The sequence below is a fragment of the Schistosoma haematobium genome, chromosome ZW (genome assembly GCF_000699445.3).
Source record: "Schistosoma haematobium chromosome ZW, whole genome shotgun sequence".
NCBI classification, from domain to species: Eukaryota; Metazoa; Platyhelminthes; class Trematoda; order Strigeidida; family Schistosomatidae; genus Schistosoma; species Schistosoma haematobium.
This window is the reverse complement of record NC_067195.1, coordinates 61,600,640-61,627,380: the sequence shown is the minus strand read 5'-3', so window position 1 is coordinate 61,627,380 and position 26,741 is coordinate 61,600,640. Positions and strand designations below refer to the sequence as shown.

Here is a 26,741-nt window from a genome sequence, read left to right as displayed (position 1 = left end):
AGGACTAAGTATAGTATCTTACTATGGTTTACAAATCTCTTTTTCTTCTTTTATCGTTAATGCATCTAGGTTCCTGCATGGAAGTATTGGTGATCCATTTCTACTGGACACAGAAGGCGTGAAGCAAAAATTTCTTCTCCGTTCAAAACTATTGAAACCATTCGAATACGTAACTTTCATCTGAAAACCTCCTAGGAGTTATGATGGGTAGTTTATTTATCTCTCTAATAGCTACATGTCAAAACCCTAGGCACAGACACAAAAGCCAAGACTTTATATCTTATTGTTAAGGTTGTTGATTGACAAATCTAGTTGAAGATTTAGCTTCATGGCGCGCGTTATCTCAAATGGCCGAGATTTCAAATCGCAAAGATGTCATCAGCTTTTACGATGCGGCTGCACGCAATGATGAAAATAATTCCCATATCAAGAGGAGAGAAACTCGTATATTTTATCTGAGGAACTTTAACAACTGGATGAAAAGCGTTTTCATCAGTAAGAGTCTTCAAAGCTTAGATGTTCCCTCCAATCGTGCTCGAATATTAGATCTGTGCTGTGGTAAGGGTGGGGACCAGTTAAAGTGGTTACGCGGCGGTGTTCAACATGTTACTTTTGTGGATTTATCCAATGAATCTATTGAGGTTTGTCGTCATCGGTATGAACAACTGTGTAGAAATAAACGGTCTGTTTTCACTGCAGACTTTTTCGTGGCGGACTGCTCAGAAGCAATACTTCCACAAGTGCTTCCATCTGGTGTCTTATATGATCTAGTCAGTTGTCAGTTCGCACTTCACTATGCTTTCGAGAGCATAGCCCAGGTAATTTACTGATTTGTTTTCTAGAAATTTTGATCTATATCATCCACTTCAAACTATTATGTACTGAAAGTTGTCAAGTGTGTTATGATATCACAGTAATTTAATGAGCTCCAAGTAATCCATCCAGAATTGCGTTCTTATTATACTGATTCTGCGATAATTTTCATATTTGCGAGTTGGACAAACTTTTTCTTCAGTAGTTTGTACTTACAGATAGCAGATCTCTGATACCTTATTGTACAAAGTGTGAGAATCCATCAAGTCGTTTCATTAGCTGTTGTACACTTCACCGAGGAATCTTTTGAAAACTCTGGCTGTCTAGCAGTCATTCGTGTGAACACGTAAAGTACTGTGCCGAGTGCTTAAAATCGTCACGTCCCCACTTGAAGGACTCCACGGATGCCACTTCGACTGGTAGCGAATCTCAAGTTCTAGCTATTCGTAACGTGCGAGTGTGCCTACAGTCCGACCTATTGTTCTGTACTTTTAACTTCCTGAAATCTTCACCAATGTCGTAACCGAACTTAAGTAGGTCTTTTATATGATGGGCAGGGGTGTTTAGGATGTTGAGAATTGTTAGGTCATCTTTATTCTAATGAGTAAATATTCAGTGTGCCCATTTCAAGACCTGGATTTAGTCCCCTGAACTGGCATGTTTTTGGTCACGGCTCAGAAGGCTTGTTTTTCTAACTGGAGTAAACACTACCTTACTCTCAATGGAGTCAAATGTAAACTTTGACGATTGAATAGACTAATTGGTTGAACTGGTCACGATGGACTCCGAAGTCAATAACGCAAGGTTTCCTCCAAGAGAATTTCTACAACGCTCAGCACTGGATTTAAGATCATAGGCTGTTTAGATCTGTTCTAACCACTGACCGTTTTAGACGGAAATCCCCTAAGTTGTATGCGTAGCAGATAAAATACAACAGCTCGTCTACTTTGCATCTCAGTGTTGATAATAAGTCCGATGTTGTCTACATGAACTCGGATAAGTATCAGATTTCCCTGAAGCCCTAGGTTTTTATCCTGGCTGGAAAATATCCAAGACTACATTAGGACATTTCACATCCTGGTAAAATGCGACAGTATCTATCTATTTGAGCTTATTGGCGGAACATGTGTAGTTGACCTATCAAAAGCTTTAGGGGAATCGCACGCTTTCCCCTTGAGACTGGGAACGGCAGTTCATCTGTTGGTTACAGTCAGCAGATTGATAATGCAGGAGTGACTTCCTGAAACTGTTACCGAGTTGCAAAGTCAAATTAACAAGTGATGTACGCCTTCGCAAACCAAAGATCCCATAATCCTTGAAGGTATCGTAAAGTTACCCCCCGATAATTTGAGGGATTTCACCAGCCCTCCTTAAAGTCTGGAGTGATGTTTGCCGAATTTTAGCTGTCAGAAGTATTAAGATTAGGTTGTTTTGTATTAGACATTTAACTAGTATTAGCTAATCTCATTCGTACTATCAGGAGATTGTTTACTTAATTCATAGTTTCCGGTACTCAATGAAGGGAATTAAGTCACTAATTTCCAGTCGCTAAAAGTCACAGGTTCACTTTCCAACCTTTGTCCCTCTAGGGCTGAGATTTAAGCTACAACATTGAACTACTGGCATCATTGTTATTATTTAGTAAGCTTATTCACGAAATTACCTACTTGTTATGAAGCCACATTGTGAATGGTGCTAAGGTCAGTGCTAGAATCTCAAACTCTTGTGGGATCGATTTAGCAACTGTAAACTACATTCGTCGGTGATCGGTGTGCTACTTTCAGGACGACCGATTAAAGTTGAATCTCATTTAAAAATTGTCCAGTTACCACATACTTGTAAGTTCCCAACGCACATTTTGACGCTTCTCATTCAGACCCGCTAGGCACTTTGAACTAGACATTTGACATATATATATATATATATATATATATATATATATATATATATATATATATATATATGTCATGGCCGTACAGTACGATTGTGCCTATACGGAATAGCATAAGCGTAGTCCAAAATGAGACTGACAACGTGACAAGGTGTTAAAACACAACCCGTCTTTTGATAATTGTTGTAACAGTCTCTATTTACCTTATACAACATAGATTGCTTTAATTTTTGATTTATATTTACTGTCTATATAGGCACGTAGAATTTTGTCAAATATCAGCTCTCTGTTACAAGAAAACGGCTTTTTCATTGCAACGATCCCAAATGCTTACGAACTTTTGCGGAGAGCTACCGAAGCGTTAAACAAACATGTAGAAAAACAAGTTTCGGAATCTGATATTAAAGAAATTAAGTTCGGAAACCCCGTATATTCAGTCACATTTCCCAAAGCTTCATTCTCAATCAGTCGAACAACAACCCAAACGGAAGATGCGGTTGAACTGACATTTCCTTTATTTGGGGCAAAGTACAACTTTTTCCTGGATGGAGTTGTGAATTGCCCTGAATTTGTAGTATACCCACCGCTCTTGGATAGATTGGCAGCTGATTATGGATTGGTACCCGTTCATGAACCTATCTCTTTCGCTAATAATTTTTATTCTACGTTACGCAGTCGTTCAAGCCCACAAGACCCAAAGGATTTACTTAAGAGAATGGAGGCTTTAGAACCATGGCATAAAAGTAATAACTATCCTTGCTCAAATGATGACGAATATATCCATTTGATAGATCATCAAAATAGTTTGCGCAACAATTCATGCTCATATGGGACTCTTTCTAAATCTGATTGGGAAGTTACTTCTATGTACTCTTTGCTGGCTTATAAGAAAAAAAACGAATAAAGTCTGAGTCTATGCAACCTCTAATTTTCGACTGTTTTACTGTGGATAGGTATCTGTGAAACGCTGCTGTCTGGAACAATGATTGTACGTCCAAAACGGCTGTTAAATTTACTAAGCGGTTTTACAATATCCGGCAAAAAAGTGAATAGTATTTACAAATTATATTAAGCAAATAAGGCTGATTCGTCTTGGTCCATTTTCTCCTGTGAAGCACTGGAAATACTTTTTTTTGTTAGTTGAAGTACATCTGAGCTTACATATCTGGAGTGACCGCTGTTAGCGACAACATAATCATTGCTTCTATCGTTATTGTCGAGGTATTTAGAAACTACTGGTTCGTAAACATATTTTGGAAACACTCGCTTGTACAAAGGCATTAAAGCTACATCATTTGCTAGAATAGGTCGGTCGAAAACGCATTTCATATGACCATGAGTTCCAATAGGTTCTTTTATATGCCCAACAGCTCCGCTCTTTGTTTGCAACTGTATAGGCTGAAATGAAAAGTCAGACACAAATTTAATATCAATCAGAAAACCATTTTAAAAAGGTGACTAGCATGTTGGATACTAGAGAAATTAAAATTATTTACCAGCTGTTGAGCTGAATGATAAATCCTCTAAATCGAGGCGCTAAGTAGGAAAGGGTTTTTCAGCCCCTCCAACAGAGTTAGGGGATAACTGTATAGGATAAAATAGGATTACCTGAAAATGAAGCACGTCCGCTGGATTGTGGAACATATATCGGACAACTACATGACGCTGGTTAATCTTGTATGGATGACCTGACAAAAAAATCCTCTTGATAATTAAATGACTGGGGTCGACTGATCTCAGAGACCCTGTTGCCACCAATTCACCGACGTATGGTGAAGATAGTTCCCCATCTTCATCCTACAAAATAAGTAAATGCGTCAGTACTCAGTCCAACTGTGTCAACAACAAAAACACTAGTGTATGCAGAAAAGATTTTGTAAACGCTGATGAATATTGACATTTTAATTGAGTCAAACAATAGTCTTTTAAAGTTTGGTGATGCCAACAGCTAGGAAATGACCAAATGTCACGCATCGTATAATTTAATTAGAGGAGACTGCCATTCAGTTTATTCCCAGTTTTGCTATGGGAGGTTTCAGTTAGCTTCGATTTAGTCCAACTGGTTCCGTTCTATAGATAATGCTTGTTACTGATTAGATGTGAACAGAGATGTTTTTACAATATATTTAATATAGTAGTCGGGACTTTTCACGGTTTGTATTCAGCCAAGCACAATGTAGAGCCTGAGAGGAAGTCCCCATATATCAACATAACGGAGAAACTATCAACTGTTTCATCGCTAAGCGCAACTCAAGCGTGTACACTGCAACGCTTCTGCAGTATACACAAAGAATCCTGAATATTTTAAGAAGTCGCTGTCGTTTAAATGAACTTAGCAGTTGGTGTGACGTAGACTCCAAATTAGATACAACCTTATTATCTATTATTAACTGTGCGATATACGACTATGGGTCACTTAGCTATATTATTAACTGGAATCACATATACTTATTGACTCATAATAAGGGCCTTAAATATAGATTCAGCATGTTTTGGTTCTAGCACATTGTTTGAACGTGATAAATAAAAATTAGTTTTCATTAGAAGCTTGGTATGTAAAAATGGCCAGGTTGTTTTCTCTTTAATGTTTTTTCAACAAAGGAAACATGGATCTAGATGAACGTGCTACTACTGTGAAACTGAAGCTTTCATATTATCCCAGAATTCATACATAAACTAAGGGTTGGAATCGGATAGAAATCCAGTGTGTGAATCCATACAACAAACAAAAATGTTGATAGTTGAGATCATGAGTCAATTGAAGCTAGAACACTATGGAAAAGCTGGAAGCACTGGACGGCCGTTTCGTTCTACTATGGGACTCATTGACTCAGGATTTCAACTATTAAAATTACTATAATATACACAAAACCCCTTCTGATATTAAACAAAAATACATCAATAAAATACCTCTGTTACTCTGATCCTAAACTGTAAAACATTAACAGGAGAATACATCACTGGTGCATAAACAGTCGCTACAGTGGAACTTTCTGAAGCAGGAAAAAACGACTCAAATTTAGCTTTTTCACGAGGATTACTAGGTGTAGAATAAATCGGAGCTGCCACAAAACGCCGAATCCCAGCCTGAAAGGTTGCAAACAGAGTATGATCACTAAGTAAGATTCAAAGTAGCAACACATCTAGAGAACCGTCAGTAATGGAAAATGAATACATCTGTAACGCTATGATCAACTTAGCCATGTCACCTAAAATTAAACGTAACTGATAACGAATAATAAACACCCCCTTGTCACTTTGCATTTCTTAACATAGCTCCGTCTATTAACGAATTATTGGGTTGTTAAGTGGTTTTTTCCCCAGTTTTTCTTCAACCTACTCTTATGTTAACCCATATAGCGCTTCCTATTGGTCAGAGACGCCCCACATCATTCTGAAACAAGAGCAACTATTACCGCTATCCTGAAGTTAATACTGAGACGATTAATTTAAAAATCTGAAACCCTTTGACTCTGTTGTGAAAGACAATGTATTCGTTGCATACAATATTTGAGTACAAATTAGTCCAATTATAAAAGATAAAAATCCTAATGCAAATGACTCAAGTATGAAGAGTTTTTTGTAGTTCGCAAAGTTAACAAAATATTGTAACGCTGAAAATTGCGACGAGCAAATCATACATAGAAAACTATCAAAGAAAAATATTTACAGATGTCGTCATCTAAAATACTTCTAATTTCAGTCAATTTTTGAAGAGAGTAATACGTTGAGGGATTTTTAAGCCCCCGAGTGTTCTGGTACGGCCGAGGGTGGGAAGGGTCCGCTTTCCCTCTCAAAATGCTCTCACATGGCCACGCGTACACAGCTACTGCCGGGGAAGTCCTACTTACTGCCTTCTCGTGGCGGGGGTAATGTTAACGAAATTGAGGGGACGAAAATCGAATGCTCGGCGCTTTAACCAGGTTGATGGATATGGAGGATCCACCTAGGGGAGTTGGAGAACGCTAATTCCAGACCAATGGTGCAAATGGACTCCAGGATCCTGAGGGAACAAATGGGGTGTGAACTAATTATTGGTCACCGGTTACCATGGAACTGCATCTCCAGACGTTGCTCCGCTGCCTTGAAGATCAGACCTTTCTGTTGGAGCCCCCGGGCGTGCCCCCCAAGGAAACCACCTGCTCCGGCTCGGGGACCCGCGCAGTACCACAGCCCACACACAAATTAAGTGACTTGTCTGGTGCATATGTATTCGGTCTCTTTGTACCCATATTTGTGCGTTCAAATAACAATAATAATTAATAATAATAATAGATTAAGGAAATAGTTTTATCTTAAAAGAACTTCACTACGCACAATTGGTTATCCAAGGGTGAAGGATTTACTCTATCCAGTGACTTACTCAAGTTACTACTCAAATGATTGCAGGTAATAATAATATTATCTCTTAACTAACGGTACTAATATTTTAGCCCTTATAATTATATATAAAGTAGGTATTGTACACACAATCATAATTCTACCTGAATAAGCATCAGATCTTTCGATTTAATTGGTTCCGCTTCAAGAGGTATAGGCATCTTTGGATCGTATAGCGCTTTTCCACTTTTTTTTCCGTCGATTTTGTAACGGTGACTAATGAGGGCATCATGTATTGACTTATCTTCTCGTTCTACCTGTGTTGAAGCCTCCTCACCAAACTCTAGCGCACAAATCCCATTATCTTTTGATGATGACTCGGTAATTTTATTTGCAGCGTTTGCAATAACCACCAAATCTGAAACAGCGTGGATAGCGGAAGCACGCCGAAACATTGTAAAATGACAGACTGACATTTGAGTTTCATGAGGTAAGAGTGACCAAACTATAAGTGGATGAGGTCTCGGATCAGAAGGTTTTCTGGCTTCGTTAGGTTGAGGGAACGTGTGGTGAGACAATATCGATTCACCAAGATCCCGTGAAACGGGCTGTAGCAGAAGCTCGACATCTACACCAGACGGAATGCACTTGAAGACGTTCCCTGTTGATTTATATGCTGATTGAAAGTCTGCTAATTTTTGTTCAATATAACGAATCATAGTACGCCTATTACGGTGATAGTTTCTGAAGCTTTTGGATAAACAAAAGAAGATAGTAAATAGGTCACTGATATATTTTTTGTCCACTTCAGTAAAAAATATTTCGCACTCCTAACACAATAACTCTGATGCTGCATTAAACTCAAGGTTTGTGAACTAAGATCGGGTATTTAAGTTATATAGTTGTTATGGATGCTGAGGAATAATGTGCCAATCATGATCATGTTAAGTCTAATGATGTCCTTGGACGTTAAATGAACATTTCCTATTGGCTGTTATTTATTTCACTCGTTAAATATTGTACGGATGTTGTTTTCTATTTTTATGGTACGATGTGGTCTGTTTGGTTAGTATATAAACAGAGTATGTCTGAAATATAATGATTCATAACTCAGAGGCTGTGACTTGCGTTCTAGACTCAACTGGCTGGGCTAGACAGGGAAGCGGGACCAATCGGGACTCTAGGTCGTCCTTACGTGTTACCGAGTCGATCGATAATACGCTGCGCATCTAACCGTGCAATCCACCCGTTACAACAATAGTGATTTTGCATGCACCAGAATCAAACAACTTAGGTGACTAACATTTCTTGCAGAATGCAGTATTTATTTATTTGAACACATAATTATTGATAAAAGAGGGTACCAAATATATATGCGCCACACAATGCAGTAAAATTCTGAGACATAGAAACAAAGAATAGACAATCGACTATTAGCTAATTGGTAACTCCCGCTGGATAGATAAATGAAATATCTAGCTCTAGAGCTTTGTACATATACTAAGCGAAGAATTCTGGACCCATTATTCCAGTGAAATATTTTCCAGCTGAAAATAACAGTTTGTGTATCTATGGTTAGATGAAAAACTTATAATAAGTAGTAGTAAACCACAAATTTAGCATACCAAGCGATATTTTGATAATGTTTGGGTAACCAATTCTTTTCTGCTGGCCACACGCTACCTTGGAAACGAGGAAGACCACAGTACTTTACAAACCGTTCACTAGCAGGTATGTTTGAAGGGGTTTCAACCTGTATATAAATATATAAAGTAAATGTTTACATTCGCAATTTTGTAGAGACTGCTCCGACATACACAGGGGTAAGAATGGACATACTTAGATTCAGTGGCGTAGAAGTCAGATCATTTTGAACTGAAATAACTTTTCAAGGTATGGATTAATGAAAAATCTCACCAATCAGTTAGCTTGGTTTCAGTTCGTTACATTTACTTTCTTTTATAGAGCGTTAATCCTTTAAGATGTTGTCGAACCTACTTCAGCGTAAATGAATTCGATAAATTACTTGAGAATGTGTCAGATTGATATCTGTTTAATAAGCTTTTTTGTTTTCTGTAAAAGTTTTGCATTTGAACTAAGGAAGTAGAATTGCGTGTACCGTTAAGAATAATGTCCTAGTAATCTCATTGACTTTTATGCTCTACTGTGGTGTATGCTACTTATGTCTGTCGACATAAGTAGTATGTGACGCATTTCGTCGTTAAGTGAAATAGAATTAGAAATTATTATTGTGTTGTTTTTTGTAAACGTTCAAAGTAAAGTAGTGACTGTTTTCAAATATAAGGTACCAGGTTTTAACAGTACTTCATTTTGATCGTTTTAACACTCAGTTGTGTTTCCAACAATCGCGCTAAATGTGCAGCCCAAGGTTTGCGACAGAAACTCGTAACTGACATTGAGTAGGAGTGATAACAAGTTTAAACTGCTAATAGCCGGACATGATGTACATAACCAGTTCGCTTTAACTGTCAACAATATATGATATGGAGCAAGTTACTAAAAATGACCAATCGGGTAGATGGATTGCTGACGAATTGTTAGATTCCTGATATGATTTTTAAGTTTTTATTGTAACTATTTTGTTAGCAATTTACTAGTGTAAAAAGTACGTCAGCTTAGAAATACGGAAACATTACCTCATCCGGAAACATTTCTTCCATTCTGGCAGCCCGGAATTTCGCTAACTGAGCAGATGAGAACGTAGAGGTAGCGCTGGCTGCCATTGTATGGGCGGTATGACTTGCTATCGAAGCACATTCTATATCAGAATTTCCAGATAACTCAGATTCTAGATGATCAGATGTCGCTTCCGTTGCATTCCATTGGTTTTCACTTGTTGACTCATGTGAATCATCAACAGACATTTCATCTGACAGAGAGTCCTCTTCACAATCTTCATTCTCTAAGATGAATATCAGCAACGAGAGGATATGGGGATGTGATTAACTTAGGGAACGATGGAACCGTGGTTCAATATTACAAAAGTTAACGGAAGTTTAAGACGCGGTGTAAAATGGCATACATAATAACCAGCATAACATTGAATCCGAGAAATTAAAGACGTAAAACTCAAGTAGCTTGATCGAATTTCATCCTAATAATATAAAGTTTAAAAACAAACTAAACATACGTGAATAAAAAACTAAGTCTGTAGCTTTTCTAGGGTTACTGTTGGTCACAAATCTTGACAAAAAGCTGTGTATGGGGTTAGCAACCCTATCCAGTAGAAAACAACTTTGCTAAGAAAGATCACTAGAAGACATCATTTTGACCACTTAAAGTCTGAACTGGCAATTGGAGAGTCGACGTTAAAAAGAATTACGAATCCTCATGCTAAAAACCGAGATTCTTCAGAAGTCACGAGGCCGATGCTCCTTTCTAAAAACCAGAACAACAAATAATGTAGGTAAATGGAATGTCCGGACAACGTGAAAGACCGAGAGAACCAATCAAATAGCTACACAAATGAAGAGATACAACGTGATAGTGTTCGAAATAAGTGAAACCAAGAGGACCCAATATCAACAGAAAAGAGTAGCTTCACGAGAGGTGCAGTCGTACTCTAATCATCAAGAAGAAAATGTTTCGTGCACATAAGGAGATGCACTGACACTGTCCGAAGAAGCACGAAGAGTACGTATAGAATCGGAATCTCATGGATTCAGATCAGTTCTATGAGAGACTGCAATCAATCATAGCGAATTGCCCAAATGAAAACCTCACCATTCTAACGGGAGATCTAAACGATATGAAGATATCATGGGACGACATAGACTGGGAGAGATAAAGGAGAATATTGACAGATTTCAATTCTATGTACATTCAACAAATTGATTATGAGCGGCACAATATTCCCACACATACGCATACACAAAGTTACATGGATCTCACCGGACCACAGCACAGAGAACCAGATATATCACATTTGTATCAATAAAAAATTCCGAAAGACAATGGAAGATGTGAGAACCAAAATGGAAGCTGAAATACTTTCAGATCACCACGTAGTCGTGGTCAGCATGAAACTGAAGCTAAAGAAACACTGGACAACTGGGGAAACAGCATTACAAAGGTTCAATAAAGCCTTCCTTAGGCATACTGATAAACTCAACGGATTCAAGATAACTCTCAACAACAAGTTCAGTCAGTCAGCTACAACGTAGGACCAGGCACATACATACACCGGTCCAAGTTGCCACACTTCATTAGCACAACAAGATGAACACCAGTTTCATAGAAGTAGTGGTGGTAATACATAAAAGAAAGATAGCATATAAGGACATAGTACAGGAAGAAAGAATTAGTCCGTAGAAAGAAAGATGTGACATAATTTTAATCTCATAGTTTAAGGGAAGACAAAGAGTGTATACACCTACGCCATTGTGATCGATTCTGAGCCATGTCACCCAGAGCCTCCAACCATTGGTTACGTTAGTCACGCGGGCACCAACCAACTAGACTGCATCTACCAACATGACTCAGACCAGAAGTTAGTGACTTCAAACACTGACGCTATGTTTTGGCTTGGTCGCCCCTAACTTTCTCCCAACCATTCCCAACACCTGTAAGCACTGTGCCTCGTTTTCAGAACTAACTAAGTGACCCCATTTGTTCCTGGAATCTACTTTCCATTTTCTCATCACTCAATTCATTTCTAAATAGGTCTTCTTAATGTGGCTTTCCTGCGTCCAATGAGGCGCAAGCAGATGCGTGCTCGTATTAGAGCATGGTCGGAGTCCAAGCAGGTACTCCAGGATGAGCGACAATCTTCTACCGACCCTCTCCAACGATGACTGATGGCAATATGGTCTATTTGAGTCCATCGTTGGTTTGGTGTAGGGGGTCGCCATGTTAGACGATGTCTCACCTTATGCTTAAAATTAGTTTTTGCTAAAAATAAACGATTGTCTGAGCACAGTTGTAGCAGACGATCACCATTATCTACTTGCTGAGCCGGAATACCAAAACACCCACCTAAATGTCGTTCTGTTTTGTTTAAGCAACCTACCTGGGCACTAGAGTCACCTACTACGAGTACTACGTCTGAACGTTGAGCTTTCTGGGCTGCAGTCAGTGGGAGCGTAGGCAGAAACGACGAAAAGGCAACGACGTGTGTCCCTATCCTTCCGAGTTCTCACGGGACCGTTTAGCCGAACAGCACATAGACGACTGTTAACGGGGATCCACTCTAGTAGTGCTTGTTCCGCCCTCATGCCTAGTGCTATGCCTACTCCTGCCAGTCCATGAGAACTAGCCGTTGGGTCGCCAGACACACGGAGGGTATCACTTCGGCTCTTCGTTTTTCCGAGGTGAGGTCAAGTGAATGACCACACTGGGATCCTGTATGCGTGTTTCAGAAACACAACATACATCAATGGAACGAGATTCTAGAGTCTCAGCCAAGGAGGTCTGCTGGTCGATTTGACATAGGGTGCGTACGTTGAAGGCTCCAATGTGCAGTATGAAGCGAGGTTTCAGTAGACCTGGGACAGTTTTGCGCACTAGAATTGTTGGCCATGGTGACACTTGAGGAGGAAGCCAAAAGAGAAAGTTTAGTGTTGAAGGTCGCTGTAGGAGGAATAATAGAAATTGAAGAGGGAGTTTGATTATGAATACAGTGGTCTCGAGTGCTGTTAGAGGTATGAGGGTGGCTATCACTTCGCGGTTGCCCATACCGTGAAAGGGTTTTTCTGGAGGTACCTGAAAAGGAAATTGGATTACAGGTGGTCTTAGTGACCTGAGAGCGTGACCTTAGTGTATTACATCATTGAGTCGACCGCTTCTATGGATCCGGTGTTCGTCTTGCTGTGCTAATGAGGCGTGGCAACTTGGACCGGTGCATGTATGTGCCTGGTCCTACGTTGTAACTGACTGACTGGAAAAAGCTGCAAGTTAAGGAAGTATGAGACAACTGTATGATACAAAGCATGATTTAAAATATTTTCCTCTCAAGTATACTACGACAATACGTTATACGATAATGAGACTAGTCACATCATATCAGATCAAGAATTCACGACCCAGAACAGATAACCAGGTTAACACTAGATAATACTCAATTCAACACAGTTACTGAAAATCCCACTCAGTGAGACCAGAGTAGAAATTATTGAGAGGAACGGAGATCACATATTTAATCGTCAGTAGTCTAAGCGTCTGTTTGTCCACGCTCAGTGACCAATAATATTTTGCTATCACTACCACATATCACTGTATGATACAACGAAGGGGACCATTCAAGAAAGAAGGCAAACCATTCATTGATTCAAGAACAGCGGAACAAGTGAGTGGGTTACTATGATGAACTCTCACATAGGCCAGCCTCACTGAATCCGCCGTAAATAAAAGCAGCATCTACAGAGCTTTCTATAGATGTCACTACACCAACAGTCGAAGAAATAGACAATGGCTATCGGACAAATCAAGAATGGGAAAGGAGTAGGACTTGGCAAAACTGTTATTGTTATCGGAAGAACATTTGAAAGTGGAAATATTGTAGAAGCACATAACTTTAGTACTTTTGCCACTTAGCAAGATTGTATTGTAAAGGATAATATGAAACTCATGTATTTCAGGACGAATTTACTGGTATGGGTTTTATTTGTGCCCATGAAACAAGTAGTTTTATGGTATTTCTTCTGTATGGCTTTAATTGTAAGCTGTCTTTTGACCCCCCGACCGTTGTTGCTACCTTGACGTGGTGGTCGGGCTTGCCTATCGTGATGAAGCAACCGAGCTATACTGGCTGGAACAACCGTTCTTCAAGGTCCTACCATGTCAGACAGGTCGGTTGAAGAGCGGTAAGACTAAAAGCAACAAACCCAAGGTCCGAAGGCGAAGTCATACTGCTGACTGTACAGAGGTGTGACAGCAGTAAGGTGTTTCCTTTAGACAACCAGCATGACAGCGATGCTACCTTCCCACAAGGAGGGGTGGGGTTAGAAAGGGTCGACCCTAAAAATGCGCACCTCACCTCACGGATTTCCGTCTCCGGCGGCAAGGCCATTCGAAGAACGGAGCTAACACGTCAAAAACCTCCCACGAAAAGGCCGTGCGTGACCGGCCTCAAGCAGTTGTCCCTTGGGCACTGCGGTCACGCTCTCAGGTCACTGAGACCACCTCTAATCCAATTTCCTTTTCAGGTACCTCCAGAAGAGCCCTTCCTCGGTGTGGGCAACCGCGAAGTGATAACCGTCCTCATACCTCTAACAGCACTCGAGACCACTGTATTCATAATCAACCTTCCTCTTCAATTTCTATTATTCCTCCTACATCGACTTTCAACTCTAAACTTCCTCTTTCGGCTTCCTCCTCAAGTGTCACCATAGCCAACGATTCTAGTGCTCAAACCTCTGTCCCAGGTCTACTGAAACCTCGCTCCAAACTACACATTGGAGCCTTCAACGTACGCACCCTATGTCAAATCGGCCAGCAGGCTTCCTTGGCTAAAACCCTAGAGTCTCGTTCCATTGATGTATGTTGTGTTTCTGAAACACGCATACAGGATCCCAGTGTGGTCATTCACTTGACCTCACCTCGGAAAAACGAAGAGCCAACGAGATACACCCTCCATGTATCCGGTGACCCGATGGCCAGTTCTCGTGGACTGGCAGGTGTAGGCATAGCACTAAGCATGAGGGCGGAACAAGCACTACTAGAGTGGATCCCCGTTAACAGTCGTCTATGTGCTGTTCGGCTAAACGGTCCCGTGAGAACTCGGAAGGATAGGGACACACGTCGTTGCCTTTTCGTCGTTTCTGCCTACGCTTCCACTGACTGCAGCTCAGATGATGTGAAAGATGAATTTTACAGAAAGCTTTCTGAACTTCTTCAGAAAGCTAAACGCTCAGACATAGTGCTCATAGGGGGTAACTTTAATGCTCAGATAGGTAGCTTAAACCAAACAGAAAGGCATTTAGGTGGATATTTTAGCATTGCGGCACAGCGAACAGATAATGGTGATCGTCTGCTGCAACTGTGCTCAGACAATCGTTTATTTTTAGCAAACACAAATTTTAAGCATAAGGAGAGACATCGTCTAACATGGCGACCCCCTACACCAAACCAACGATGGACTCAAATAGATCACATCGCCATCAGTCATCGTTGGAGAGGGTCGGTAGAAGATTGTCGCTCATCCTGGAGTACCTGCTTGGACTCCGACCATGCTCTAATATGAGCACGCATTTGCTTGCGCCTCACTGGACACAAAAAAGCCACAGTAAAAAGACCCATTAGAACTGAATTGAGCAGTGAGAAAACCAAAAGTAGGTTCCAGGAACAACTGAGGTCACAATTAGGTAGTTCTGAAAACGAGGCTGACCCAGAAGTTGCTTGGAAAGATATTCAAGCAGCTGTGGAAACAGCAGTGACATCTATTAGCGACTTAAACCACAGAGTTACAAAGAACCAGTGGATTTCTTCAAAGTCTATCACACTGATGGATTCTCACAAACTCGTCTCATCAGGTTCCGAACATGATGAAGAGCGACAACAAATCAGATCTAGGTTAAGAAAAAGTCTAAGAAACGACCGTGAGCAGTGGTGGGCAATGAAAGCAAAAGAGATGGAAAAGGCGGCGACTATAGGGAACACAAGACAGCTTTACAGACTAATAAAAGAAACTGGAATTAGTAAATCAAGTGTGAGATTATTTCGGAAAAAGACGACACCCTCATCTGCTCCCAGTCCAGACGTTTAGAACGATGGGCGGAACATTTCAGAGAACAGTTCAACTGGCCTTCAGCTACTCTACAACTACCCTCCATTCCCAGACAGTGTGAATGGAACATTGAAGTAGGTCCCCCAACTCTTGCTGAAGTTCAAAAGGCTATAGTTAATCTGAAGCGAGGAAGGGCAGCTGGTCCAGATGGACTGGCTCCAGAGGTCTTTAAGGATGGTGGTCCAATTTTAGCGATTAGGTTGACTAATATTTTAGCTAAGATCTGGGAATTAGACGTTATCCCATCTAACTGGTCACAATCACTTACCGTCCCAATATACAAGAAAGGGTCAAAATCATCCCGTGACAACCACAGAGGGATTAGTTTCACTAATATAATATCTAAAATACTAGCTTCGATAATTATCAGACGCCTAACTAAGACTCGTGAACTGCAAACACGAGAGACTCAAGCTGGCTTCAGACCTGGTCGTGGCTGCATCGACCACATATTCACCATTCGTCAGATTCTAGAACACAGGCATACTTATCGACGTCCGACAATGGTGGTCTTTCTTGACTTAAAAGCAGCAATTGACTCGGTAGACCGCGAGATTCTGTGACAGTGTCTGTCATTGAAAGGCGTACCCCAGAAGTACATAAACCTTGTAAAGGCTCTTTACTCGAACACTACTAGTCGAGTCAGAACTTATGGCGAACTGTCATCTACTTTTGCAACCTCAAGTGGTGTCCGTCAAGGCTGTCCACTTTCCCCATTTTTGTTTAACTTCATCATAGATCTACTGATGGAAATAACTTTCTCGTCGACTGAGTTCTCGGGTATTGATCTCCATTCAGGAGGTCCATTTATGGACTTAGAATATGCAGATGACATAGTCCTGTTTGGTGAAGACGCTGACAAAATGCAGAGTCTTTTGGTAGCACTAAGCAACAATGCCAGAATGTTTGGAATGCGCTTCTCTCCCTCGAAATGCAAGTTGTTGCTTCAGGACTGGTCTGCGTCATCACCTGAACTAAGGATAGGAAGTGAAATAATCGAATGTGTCGACAGCTTCACTTATCTTGGAAGTCTGATCAGCCCTAATGGGTTGGTATCGGACGAAATCTCAGCACGGATTCGAAAAGCTCGTTTGGCTTTTGCCAACTTACGTCACGTATGGCGAAGGCGAGATACCCGTCGATCAATAAAAGGACGAGTATACTGTGCGGCAGTCCGTTCTGTTTTAATTTACAGCAGCGAAACATGGCCTTTAAGAGTAGAAGACACTCGTAAGCTATTAGTATTTGACCACAGATGCCTTAGAAATATTGCTCGCATCTGCTGGGATCACCGGGTAAGTAATAGTGAGGTTAAACGCAGGGTATTAGAGAATGATGGTAAATCAGTTGATGAGGTTGTGAATCTTCATCGACTGAGATGGTTGGGTCACGTGTTACGTATGCCTGAACACCGATTACCACGACGTGTAATGCTAACCGGTGTTCGGGATGGTTGGGAGAAAGTTAGTGGCAGCCAAACCAAAACGTGGCATCAGTGCTTGAAGTCACTAACTTGTAGTCTGAGCCATGTTGGTAGATGCAGACTACTTGGTTGGGGTCCGCGTGACTAACGTAACCAATGGTTGGAGACTCTTGGTGACATGGCTCAGAATCGATCACAATGGCGTAGGTGTATACACTCTTTGTCTTCCCTTAAACTAAGAGACTAAAATCACTTCATATCTTTCTTTTTACGAACCAATTCTTTCTTCTTGTACTATATCTCTATATGCAATCTTCCTCTTATTTATTACCACCTTTGACCTAACCACTGCTATGAATCCGGTGTTCATCTTGTGCTGATGCGGTATGGCAACCTGGACCGATGCACATATGTGCCTGGTCCTACGTTGTAGCTGACTGACTGACTTTTGACCCATTTATTGTTGCTAATTTCTACTGGTCATAAACAAAGGGCAAAATCAACCATGAGTGTAGAAATTCTCTACATATCAAAAATGTTTTAATAATGTTTGTTTACTGTTCCAACACTCGAAATACATAATCACGTTGGTGGTAGATCTAAACTTTACGAAGCAGCGACTTATTTAACTCTTCTGGTGTTCTGATTGCAAGGTTGGTAGAGGGTAAATTTGGCGTGGATTATCGATCGTCAGCGTATATGGCACTAAAGTTAATTGACTAAATGTTATTGGTGTTGGAAAATTAAAACCAATACTTATATCAAGTATCATTACACTGGATTGAAAAAGAAACGTTTGAATGTTTAAGAAATCGTGGAAAGTCCTTGCGGATGAATTAATCTAACAATGTACATATACTAGTTACTTAGCTTAGACAGAAGAGGAACTATTTAAACAAAACTTCTGGCAAACAACATGCTTTTAAACTTACCGTTTGTGAGATTGACTGACGTAGATGGAAGTATGTATTTTGTTGATATATTTTCAACGGTGTTAAGATCTGAGATTTGCCACGCCTGTTGTAAGTGATAGTTATCAATCCATTTAGCCTCTATCAAAGGAAAATCACCCCAACCAGTCAAATGCACCTGAGGGCCAACAAGTACAGAACCATTTTGCTCTAACTCCTCGAACAAAATCAATGGTGCTCCATGTAGGTGGCCACGAAGACATACTGATACCTCGGATTTTGTGATATCGTCATGAGCATCTACATTTTGCAAGAGTTTGAATGAAAGTACTGTTTAATTTCTGAACCTTGTGTACAAGTTGAATAATTTATTGGGTTACCCCATAGTTTAATGGAAAATAATAATTATTGAAACAACCATGAGTAATGAATTGTTCATCAAAAAATACATTTGAATAATCCTACTGTTCTGTTTAAAATAGGCAGACAGAATTTACATAAATGATCTAATAACTGAAATCTTATAAAAAAAATGTAGTTGGTTCAGAAAGCGAACAGTAGAAACGATTGAAAGTATGTCACATATCATTAGTAAATCGAAGCGGTTATTTACTTTAATAGTGGATATATGTAACTAATGAAATGCATTGAAAATACTCAAGATGACGGACGCCACTTTAATAAAATTACGTTACAGGTTGTAGCTTTCTGAAAGAACCGTAGTCGAAAATCTCTTTAACAATAAAAGTTAAAATAACTACATGATCAAATAATTTGTACTCCGGGTGGCTTGCGTAAAACACACCTGACGAACTGTGAGTAAAAACTAACGAGTGAAATAAAAACTTACTATTTTCAGAAATTAGTTCAATAGAGTCAACAAGTAAGCGCGTTCGGTAGCGTGCTCCAGTATGCGCCACTGTAGACTGTCCAGCCACTTTTGCATTCTTTCCCTTAACATGGAAACTTGACGGATTGGTTGAGGCAATATGCCGTAGGAGGTTTAGAGCATTGGCGCTTGAATTTAGTTGGTGAATCGTCGATTCGGGGACTGGAAACCTATACTTTTAGTCAAAACAAAAAACATCCAGTAACATCACAAAATGAAATTAGAATTCATGAAGGCTAGACTGTTACTCAGATTATTAGATGCAGTCAAGAACTGATGTTTAATAATCAAAATTACTGGGGCCACTTTCACGTATAAATTGCTTGAAAACAGTTAAATACAATCTGAATCTACGCAGATAGTTTCCAAAAAGAATACTGTTAGCATATATGGTTGCTTTGCCACATAGAAGCGGGTTATGTGTACCTCACCGAAAATAGTTCTACGGACTCTAAAAGAACGTTTGATGACCTACATAGTTATCAGACAAATCAGTCGACAATAATTCAGTCAAAAGTCTGGTCGTAGGTCCAGTTTGTGTAACCTTCTTGTGTGAACACGCACATAACTATAGCAATGCAATTAATGTATATAATAATGAAGACTCCCTATTTTTATTAATCGACAAAATTTGATGTTTAATAAAAATTAACTCAGAATTCTTTCGAGACTTTAAGACAAATGTATGGCATGTAAAGTTTTAATAAAAAACATTAGGCAATCGAATTACCTCTAGAATCTGTTTTAACTCTTTAAGATTTGAATTGGAAGAAAGAACCGCATAGGAAGCATTTGTAAAACCTTGAGCATATATGGCAGTGAGTAACTCATGAACAGAATCAGGAATCTCTGAGGGATTACTTGGAACTAAAAGAACAAGCCAGTCTGCGAAATTTGCGAGGTCAAGACAACCAAAAAGATCATCACTGTAAGCACAAATGAGATTAAAGTATTTATTGAGGATTTGAGAGCGAATAGTGACTACATTTTGCAAACAATCTGGCTTTTTTATAACCTCAGTATTTGGTTCACATGTTTGAAATAAAAGTTGGGCTAAGTGTGTAGGTACTGAGGACGATAAAGGAATCAAAACACAAGCTATAGGATTTCCCTTAGTCCCACGAGATGCTTCAAGATTTTTTACCTATGACAATAGGAAGTAAAGCTTTTTAACAAACCTCTAATCTCTTTTGTATGCGGAGTTGCTTGGAGAGTAAGCGCCGTTGGTCCTTATTCAGTATCTATAATGGTAAACAAAAATTTTAATGAATTTAAGCGAACCACATGAAGCTGGTGCTTCAACGTTGTGGATCTATTAAACAATGTAATTCTGGACTTCAGCATCGTTTACATAAACTTACATTTATCAGGTTTTCAGACATTTATCTGGGCTGATTTCCACTTTTGATTGTTTTGATCTATTAGAGAGAGTGGTTCTTTTATGATGACAGTACAAGGATTAAATTTACTAAGTTTGGGAATAACATCCGTCCCCAAAGTCTACGCACTAGTAATAAATACGCTGAAAATTCCCCTATAGTGTTAAATTCTTGAACACAGATTCGAGCGCTCTTCTAAAGACATTAAATTTTGTCAAAAGAAGTCATAAACTTCTTGCTGAGAGGAATGTCCAGTAAGTATATAACACTACTCAAATTGCATATAATTAGTTGATATTCATGAACATTTTAAACACAATCATATGAAAAAAGCAACGAGAATTATAAGTTAAGGGAAAATACCTAACAATATCTACTGTCTAGTTTTTTTTATCTTTGTGATATGTGCTTAAGAAAGCAATAATTTTGTTTCCAAAACCTTTAGGGATCGATCTCGTACTTACAGATTTTATGATATATGTATGAACCGTTCCTTAGCATTGTGCGATAGTATATGAAAATAATCTCTAAGTGATAAAACGGACGGATTAATTTGGCAGTGGACTAGAAAATAAAATTTGATGGAAAAATGGTGAAGTTAGAAAAAAAAAGGCCTCAAGGAGTACTCTCGAAACCATATAAACGAACACATATTTTGGAAATTTGAAGAACCTAATAACAGACAACCGACCGAATTAATGACTGAATTTACGGCCAGATTTTTGACCTGATTACTACAACGTCTTTAAGTAGACAGAAAAAACATGCTAGTTCCAATTGGCTGTCACGATACAGTATTGACTTCCAGATCTCTATATGTAAAACATCAGCAACACATAAAGACAAGAAACCTGGCTCGGTAAAAATTGAGTACGACAGAATTGGCTAGCGGTTGTTATTTGTTGCCAATCATTCGTTTTGTATTTATATGTAAACCACTTCTATCATCAAGAGCATTATGTCGATTTTTTTTTATCTTATTGTAGAAAGTTTTACAATACCTGTAAATCAAATTATATTCATGTTGACGTACAGTCTTCAGAATGAGAAACCAGCTAAGGGTAGTAATATTTACATTGTGAATACATGCACTAGCGCATTTACCACGTGGCAGTCACTACCTCCGAGAAAACTGTTACGTGATCTATTTACAATATAGTTTCAAGTATCAAAATACGTAGCATAACGTAGGGGGTCTTTTGAATCATCAATTATTTAAAAACGACAACAATTCTGTGGCATTACCACTGAGTCTAGTACTAATTAGTACAAAAATAAATTTCTATTTGTGACAAAATAATTATTACTCTGATCCAATAACACTGGCATAATACCTTGTTTTTTGTTACGCGGTGTGGCTTTGGGTTTTTATCTGAAGATTTCCTAGCTCCTTTATGCTTTTTATTCTGCTGTTTCAGAGGCCCACTACGATGCGGTGCACGAGCCATCGACTCGTTAGAAATCAAAAGAATGACCAGAGTTTACAACGTTCAATAAAATGTGAACTTACGTAAATGAAATAATAATTGAAAAGCTATACAGACTACTTTTCGAATAATTTATCACGATGCTTTCCGTTTTCTACCACTTTAAAATATAACGGTAACTAAAACTGTCTTAGCATAAGATACTAATGGGTGCTTCAGTGTCCTGATTTGCAAGCATAGTTGCTTTTGCGATATGTCCCTTAACTGTGGATAATGCTTTTCTCGCAGTATCGTCCAATGGATGAATTTCGCACTTCCATGGCGTTGGTCGGTTAGCGGTTTCATAAGTGACACACACTTAGGTATGAACCGTCTGTAGAAACATACAAGGCCGTTAAACGTGCGTTATTGCTTGATGGCGGTCGGTTCTGGGTAATCAAGACTGGCCGCTAGTTCGGTTTTTAGGGGCCTGATGCCTTGCGCATCTATAGCGTGTCCAAGGAAATCTATGGAGTCAGTTCCGATTTGGCATTTCTGAATGTTTACAGTAATGTCATGTTTTAGTAGTCGTTCGGAAACAAGTTCTGGATGCTGGAGATGAGATTCTCTGTCCGGACTTGCTATTAGACGGTTATCAACATACGCATGTACGAAGTTGAGACCTCGAAGAACGTCATCTATGAACCTTTGTAAGTGCGGCATATCTTAAGCCGAAGGGCATGCGCAAAAATTGGTAGAGACCGAAAGGAGTTATGATAGCTCTTCGAAGAATGTTGTCCGCAGCAATAGGACTTTGGTCATAGGCTTTAACCAAGTAGATTTTCGTGAATGTGAGGAGATGGGTAACAATCGGGAGTGGTTTTCGCATTCAATCGCCGATAGTCACCAGTTGGACACCATTCGTTGCTGTCCTTTTTAGGGGCCATGCGCAACGGAGATGCCTAAGGGCTGTTTGACGGTCTTATGATGCCTAAGTCTATCATGTGGTCGAATTCGTTTTTCACCAACCTTAGCTTTTCGGGGGCCAGTCGGTGTGTTTTCGAGAATACAGGTGTTCCTGTAGTCGTCATGTGATGTGTAACGTTGCTACTTACACACGGCAATTTCGGTTGCGGTTGGTACATCCCAGAATACTTGTCGAGTAGTGGTTGACAGAATGGGTCTATCGTGAGCATAATTGTGACTGTAGATAATCTGCAACCAGAAAAAGAAGTTATGCAAACAGATAGATTAGCATTCCTGTCTACTAGCCCCCGTGTGCGCGTATCGATGAGTAGATTATGGTGTTGTAGGAAGTCCATATCAATGATTGGCATAGAAACATCTGAAACCACGAAGATCCACTGTATGGGTTTACGTAAACACGTTAAGGTAAACGTACCTTTTACCATACGTGTCGATAGGCTTTGCGTTTGCCGCTTGTAGGTTTAAAACTGATTCGTGGGGACGGTGTCGACCAGGTAGCGAACTCCCGTTATCACATCTGTGACGTATAACAGACGGTTATGTTCTCCGGCTACGGTTGCCGTTAACATGTGCAGGTTTGTAAGCTTCCCGAAATGTATTTCTTGTCGGTCAATTTTTAGTTGGGAAAATTGGAGGATTTTCTGCAATTTCTAGAAGATTTTCCGTACTGCTTACGGTACCAGCAACAGTCAGGGTTATCCGTCTCTCGTGGTCTGGCGACAGATCGCCTACGTGAAGCACTTCTTCGCGGGGTGTGTTACCGTTTACGGTCATCACAAAATCGAAGGTAACAGGTCAGCGTATGACATAGTTCCTTGATGTCATTCTCTGTCGCTTGAAACTTTTCTTTGACTGAGGAGACCTCGGCGTAAGAAGATTTGGTGATCTCTAAAATGTGGTCGGCAGATGCAGCCAGCTCGTCTACGGCGTTCTGTTGAAACGAGACAAGCACAGCTTCACACATTGGGGAAGTTTGGATAAGAAAAGTTGTTTGAATAAGCCATCATCGAAGGTTCTTAGGCCGATAACCTCTCTAATTCCTTACAACATGTCTGTCGCTGAACCGTGTTGCAGATCGATATTATGAAGGAGTTGATCTAATCTTTGTCGATCGGTTAGGTCTCCGCGTTTAAGAGTTTCTTAGGGTTCCGAAACATCATTGGTAAACATACTAGGTATGACCTACCTGTTGAATTCGCGTGGTAGTGCCCTTATTACTGCGAGGAATTGTGCACGTGTGTCGTTCACGCTGTGCTCGTAGAAGTCGGCTTCTGCGTATCAGAACCAGGCTTCGATGTTGTCTGGCCAGAAGGGCATCAGTTGGAACGAAGGTGGGGACATAGTCTTTAACTTAAGTACCTTGGGTGTCTGTCCCGTCACGGTGCAATATCAAGTACGAGAATGAACGGGTGAGAAAAAATATATCAAAAACACGGGAAAAAATATCACAATATATAAAAAATTAGTACAAGGTAATAATATACAGAATTCCAGATCACGTTAGGCTCACCGGTGAAGATGCCACAGATATTTGGAGTTTGACAACGCTTTAACTAGTAACATCTAATATGAAGCGTACCTACCAAGTGAAATCAAAAGACAGAAGCGAGGAGATTCGAAGATATATTTGATAGGCTATCAATATATTGTGGATGGATTAATCCAGACTCGTTGGCAATTGCAGAGGATCTTGAGCACGCCGTTCTCACTCGTGACCTGGTGCGGGTGCATGACCGAGCGCCCTCAGCTAGGTGAGTCCATTAAAACTAATGTGGTCAGCATCTAATGTCGAAAACTCACAGGGCTATTTATCTTGGGGATTTCTTTCCCGCTACAGTAACTAAACCATGCCGTAGTTAATACTATTTTTTTGCACCTTTATCTTCTCTTTTTTGTTGTTTTTGTCTTGTTGTGTAAAAGAAACCTTTTGAAATACCTCTTGCTGAAAATTCTATATTATGACTGAATATAATACTGAATAAAGCGAATAATAATAATAATTCTAGTTCGAGTTCTCATAAAACGACCACAAATCACTATCAGTTTCGTTGAGTAGAAGATCCAGATCTTTCACCGAACAGTATATTCCATTCCGGTCTCATTATGAATCGGACTCATAAAAGCGTGATACGAGAGATTGTATTATTGAGTTACTAGCCTACGTAGTATCACTGAAGCGTGAGTAAAAAATGTAGTTTACAGCAAACTTGTTTAATACTGATGAGGTCTTACTGCATAATTTACCCATTTGTCATCTGGATACCAAAAGTAAATAATGTTGTCTCTGATTCTGTTTTATCTGCACTAAGAATAAGACTACCTGGTATTCATTAATTTAACATATGTTTTGCAGATGACGTTCAAATTAATAATCCTGCTACTATTACGATGGGTGAACTTCCATCTTTTGATTCTACTCAGATCAAGAGTTGTTGATTTAATCGGTAGGTAGATGGACTTTCCACTTACACTACGAGTTAGGGAAACTGGAAAAGCAAAGAAGGATTTTTGATTTCGTACTCAGTTTCTAAAAAGCTCTAACTCACAAGAATTGATGGAGCTCATTAGAGTGTAGCGTGGCGTCGAGTTGGGGTTGACTATGAACACCGCTACCAAGAAACACGTGCCAAGTAAATCAGAAGGTGTAGGTTGAACGTGACCAAATAAATCCATAAAATCCCCGAGAAGCCAAATATCAGAAGGCGGTTAATGAACCAAGTCGAGATATATTTGCTGGCGATCTCGTGGTATCGAAAGGATACCGAGATAGTGCCAGGATACAAGCTTGGTTACAGAACGTAACCGAATTCGCGCGAAGTCACAGTCAAAGTGTAAGAATAAGAATGGAAGCACGATATAGCTGTCATTAGCACAGTCAAACAAACACTGGTACAGTTGGTTATAATAATAATTGTTTTTATTAAACCAGTCGTGTTCTCGTGATAAATGTCACTATAAGAGTAAGCAAAGTAATCAATGACCAGATGAGTCATTGTGACAGGATAATCTTTGTCATACAGTGTGTAAAATTACTTGATTCTGTCGATTTCTTATAAATATTTCTGTTTTGAATGAACAGTTCCTTAAGCTAAAAGTGAAGCTAATAATCCAGAACATTGAAGTTTGAGGAAATACAGTGCTGTGTTGAATTGTAAGAACCTAAGATAATATGATTCGAAATCGATAACATTTTAACAGCAGTACGACACCAGTTGTTTCGAGTCTCCAGATTAATTTAATGTATTATGCCCAAACGCATCTTGTTTTATAGCATGTTTGAACGGCACCCAGATATTAGAAGTCGAATACAAAAAGATCATGGTAAATTATTATATTGCATGTGTACGTATTCGACAAACAAGCCATATAAAACTGTTGTTTTGACTGATTGTGAAATCACTCGTCGTATGAGTTACTAAACATTAAAAATAACAAGTGAGTAAACAAACATATACACAAGCATATGAATATGTACATTTAAAAGAGGGAATAATTACACTTACTTGAATAGGTACAAAGAGATTAATAAGATTGGGAATGTTAAACTTACTAACCAAATAGGTACTAAGCCTTAAATAACTTAAAATAAGTCTTTGTGTGTGTGGAACTTCTACAAAAGTAGTGTAGATCCTTCCCCCACATCACTAAAACTTTTGTGTTTCTTTTGTTTTTATTGAACTGTTAATTTCTTTTACATTACTCCTTATTGTATTAAAGTGCCCATCTAGCATTATTTCCAAGGTCTATGTTATTACAATTAACCAGTTAGTGATAGAATGTAATGATAATATCAGCAAATCTTAGCGGTGTCATGCACTACCGATTATTATGGGTAGTATGTATTCACATAAAACCTTAAAATGTTTTTTTTTTTTACAAAACACAAATAAATCACATTAGTTGTGTATATTTTTCATGTGCGTATGATTCATAACAGATGCAAAAACTAGGAGGTCATAAAATATTAAGAAACAAAGTT

The 26,741-nt window shown here is 39.4% G+C and overlaps 2 protein-coding genes across 5 annotated transcripts; one reads left to right on the top strand and one right to left on the bottom strand.

The window, feature by feature from the left end:
* Nucleotides 1-345: 345 nt before the first annotated feature.
* On the top strand, nt 346-3,625 carry MS3_00010447 (uncharacterized protein). 2 transcript variants are annotated; one of them, XM_051218812.1, is made up of 4 exons: nt 346-495; nt 547-655; nt 700-818; nt 2,961-3,625. In XM_051218812.1, exons 2-4 carry the CDS (start codon nt 604-606, stop codon nt 3,606-3,608), a joined length of 819 nt encoding a protein of 272 aa, XP_051072100.1. In that variant the 5' UTR covers nt 346-495; nt 547-603; the 3' UTR covers nt 3,609-3,625. The 2 variants fall into 2 exon arrangements, with proteins under 2 accessions (XP_051072100.1, XP_051072101.1); XM_051218813.1 differs by having other exon boundaries at nt 547-818.
* Nucleotides 3,626-3,754: 129 nt separating this feature from the next.
* Nucleotides 3,755-21,822, bottom strand: TSR1_1 (ribosome biogenesis protein tsr1; the record flags this gene model as incomplete). 3 transcript variants are annotated; one of them, XM_012944504.3, is made up of 11 exons in its annotated part: nt 3,755-4,102; nt 4,313-4,501; nt 5,615-5,791; nt 7,189-7,774; nt 8,650-8,777; nt 9,682-9,947; nt 18,123-18,401; nt 18,952-19,165; nt 19,721-20,134; nt 20,169-20,231; nt 21,704-21,817. In XM_012944504.3, 11 exons carry the CDS (start codon nt 21,815-21,817, stop codon nt 3,773-3,775), a joined length of 2,760 nt encoding a protein of 919 aa, XP_012799958.1. In that variant the 3' UTR covers nt 3,755-3,772. The 3 variants fall into 3 exon arrangements, with proteins under 3 accessions (XP_012799958.1, XP_051072098.1, XP_051072099.1); XM_051211969.1 differs by having other exon boundaries at nt 19,721-20,231; nt 21,704-21,822; XM_051211968.1 differs by lacking the exons at nt 18,123-18,401; nt 18,952-19,165; nt 19,721-20,134; nt 20,169-20,231; nt 21,704-21,817 and having other exon boundaries at nt 3,755-4,501; nt 8,650-11,775.
* Between the last annotated feature and the right edge of the window lie 4,919 nt (nt 21,823-26,741).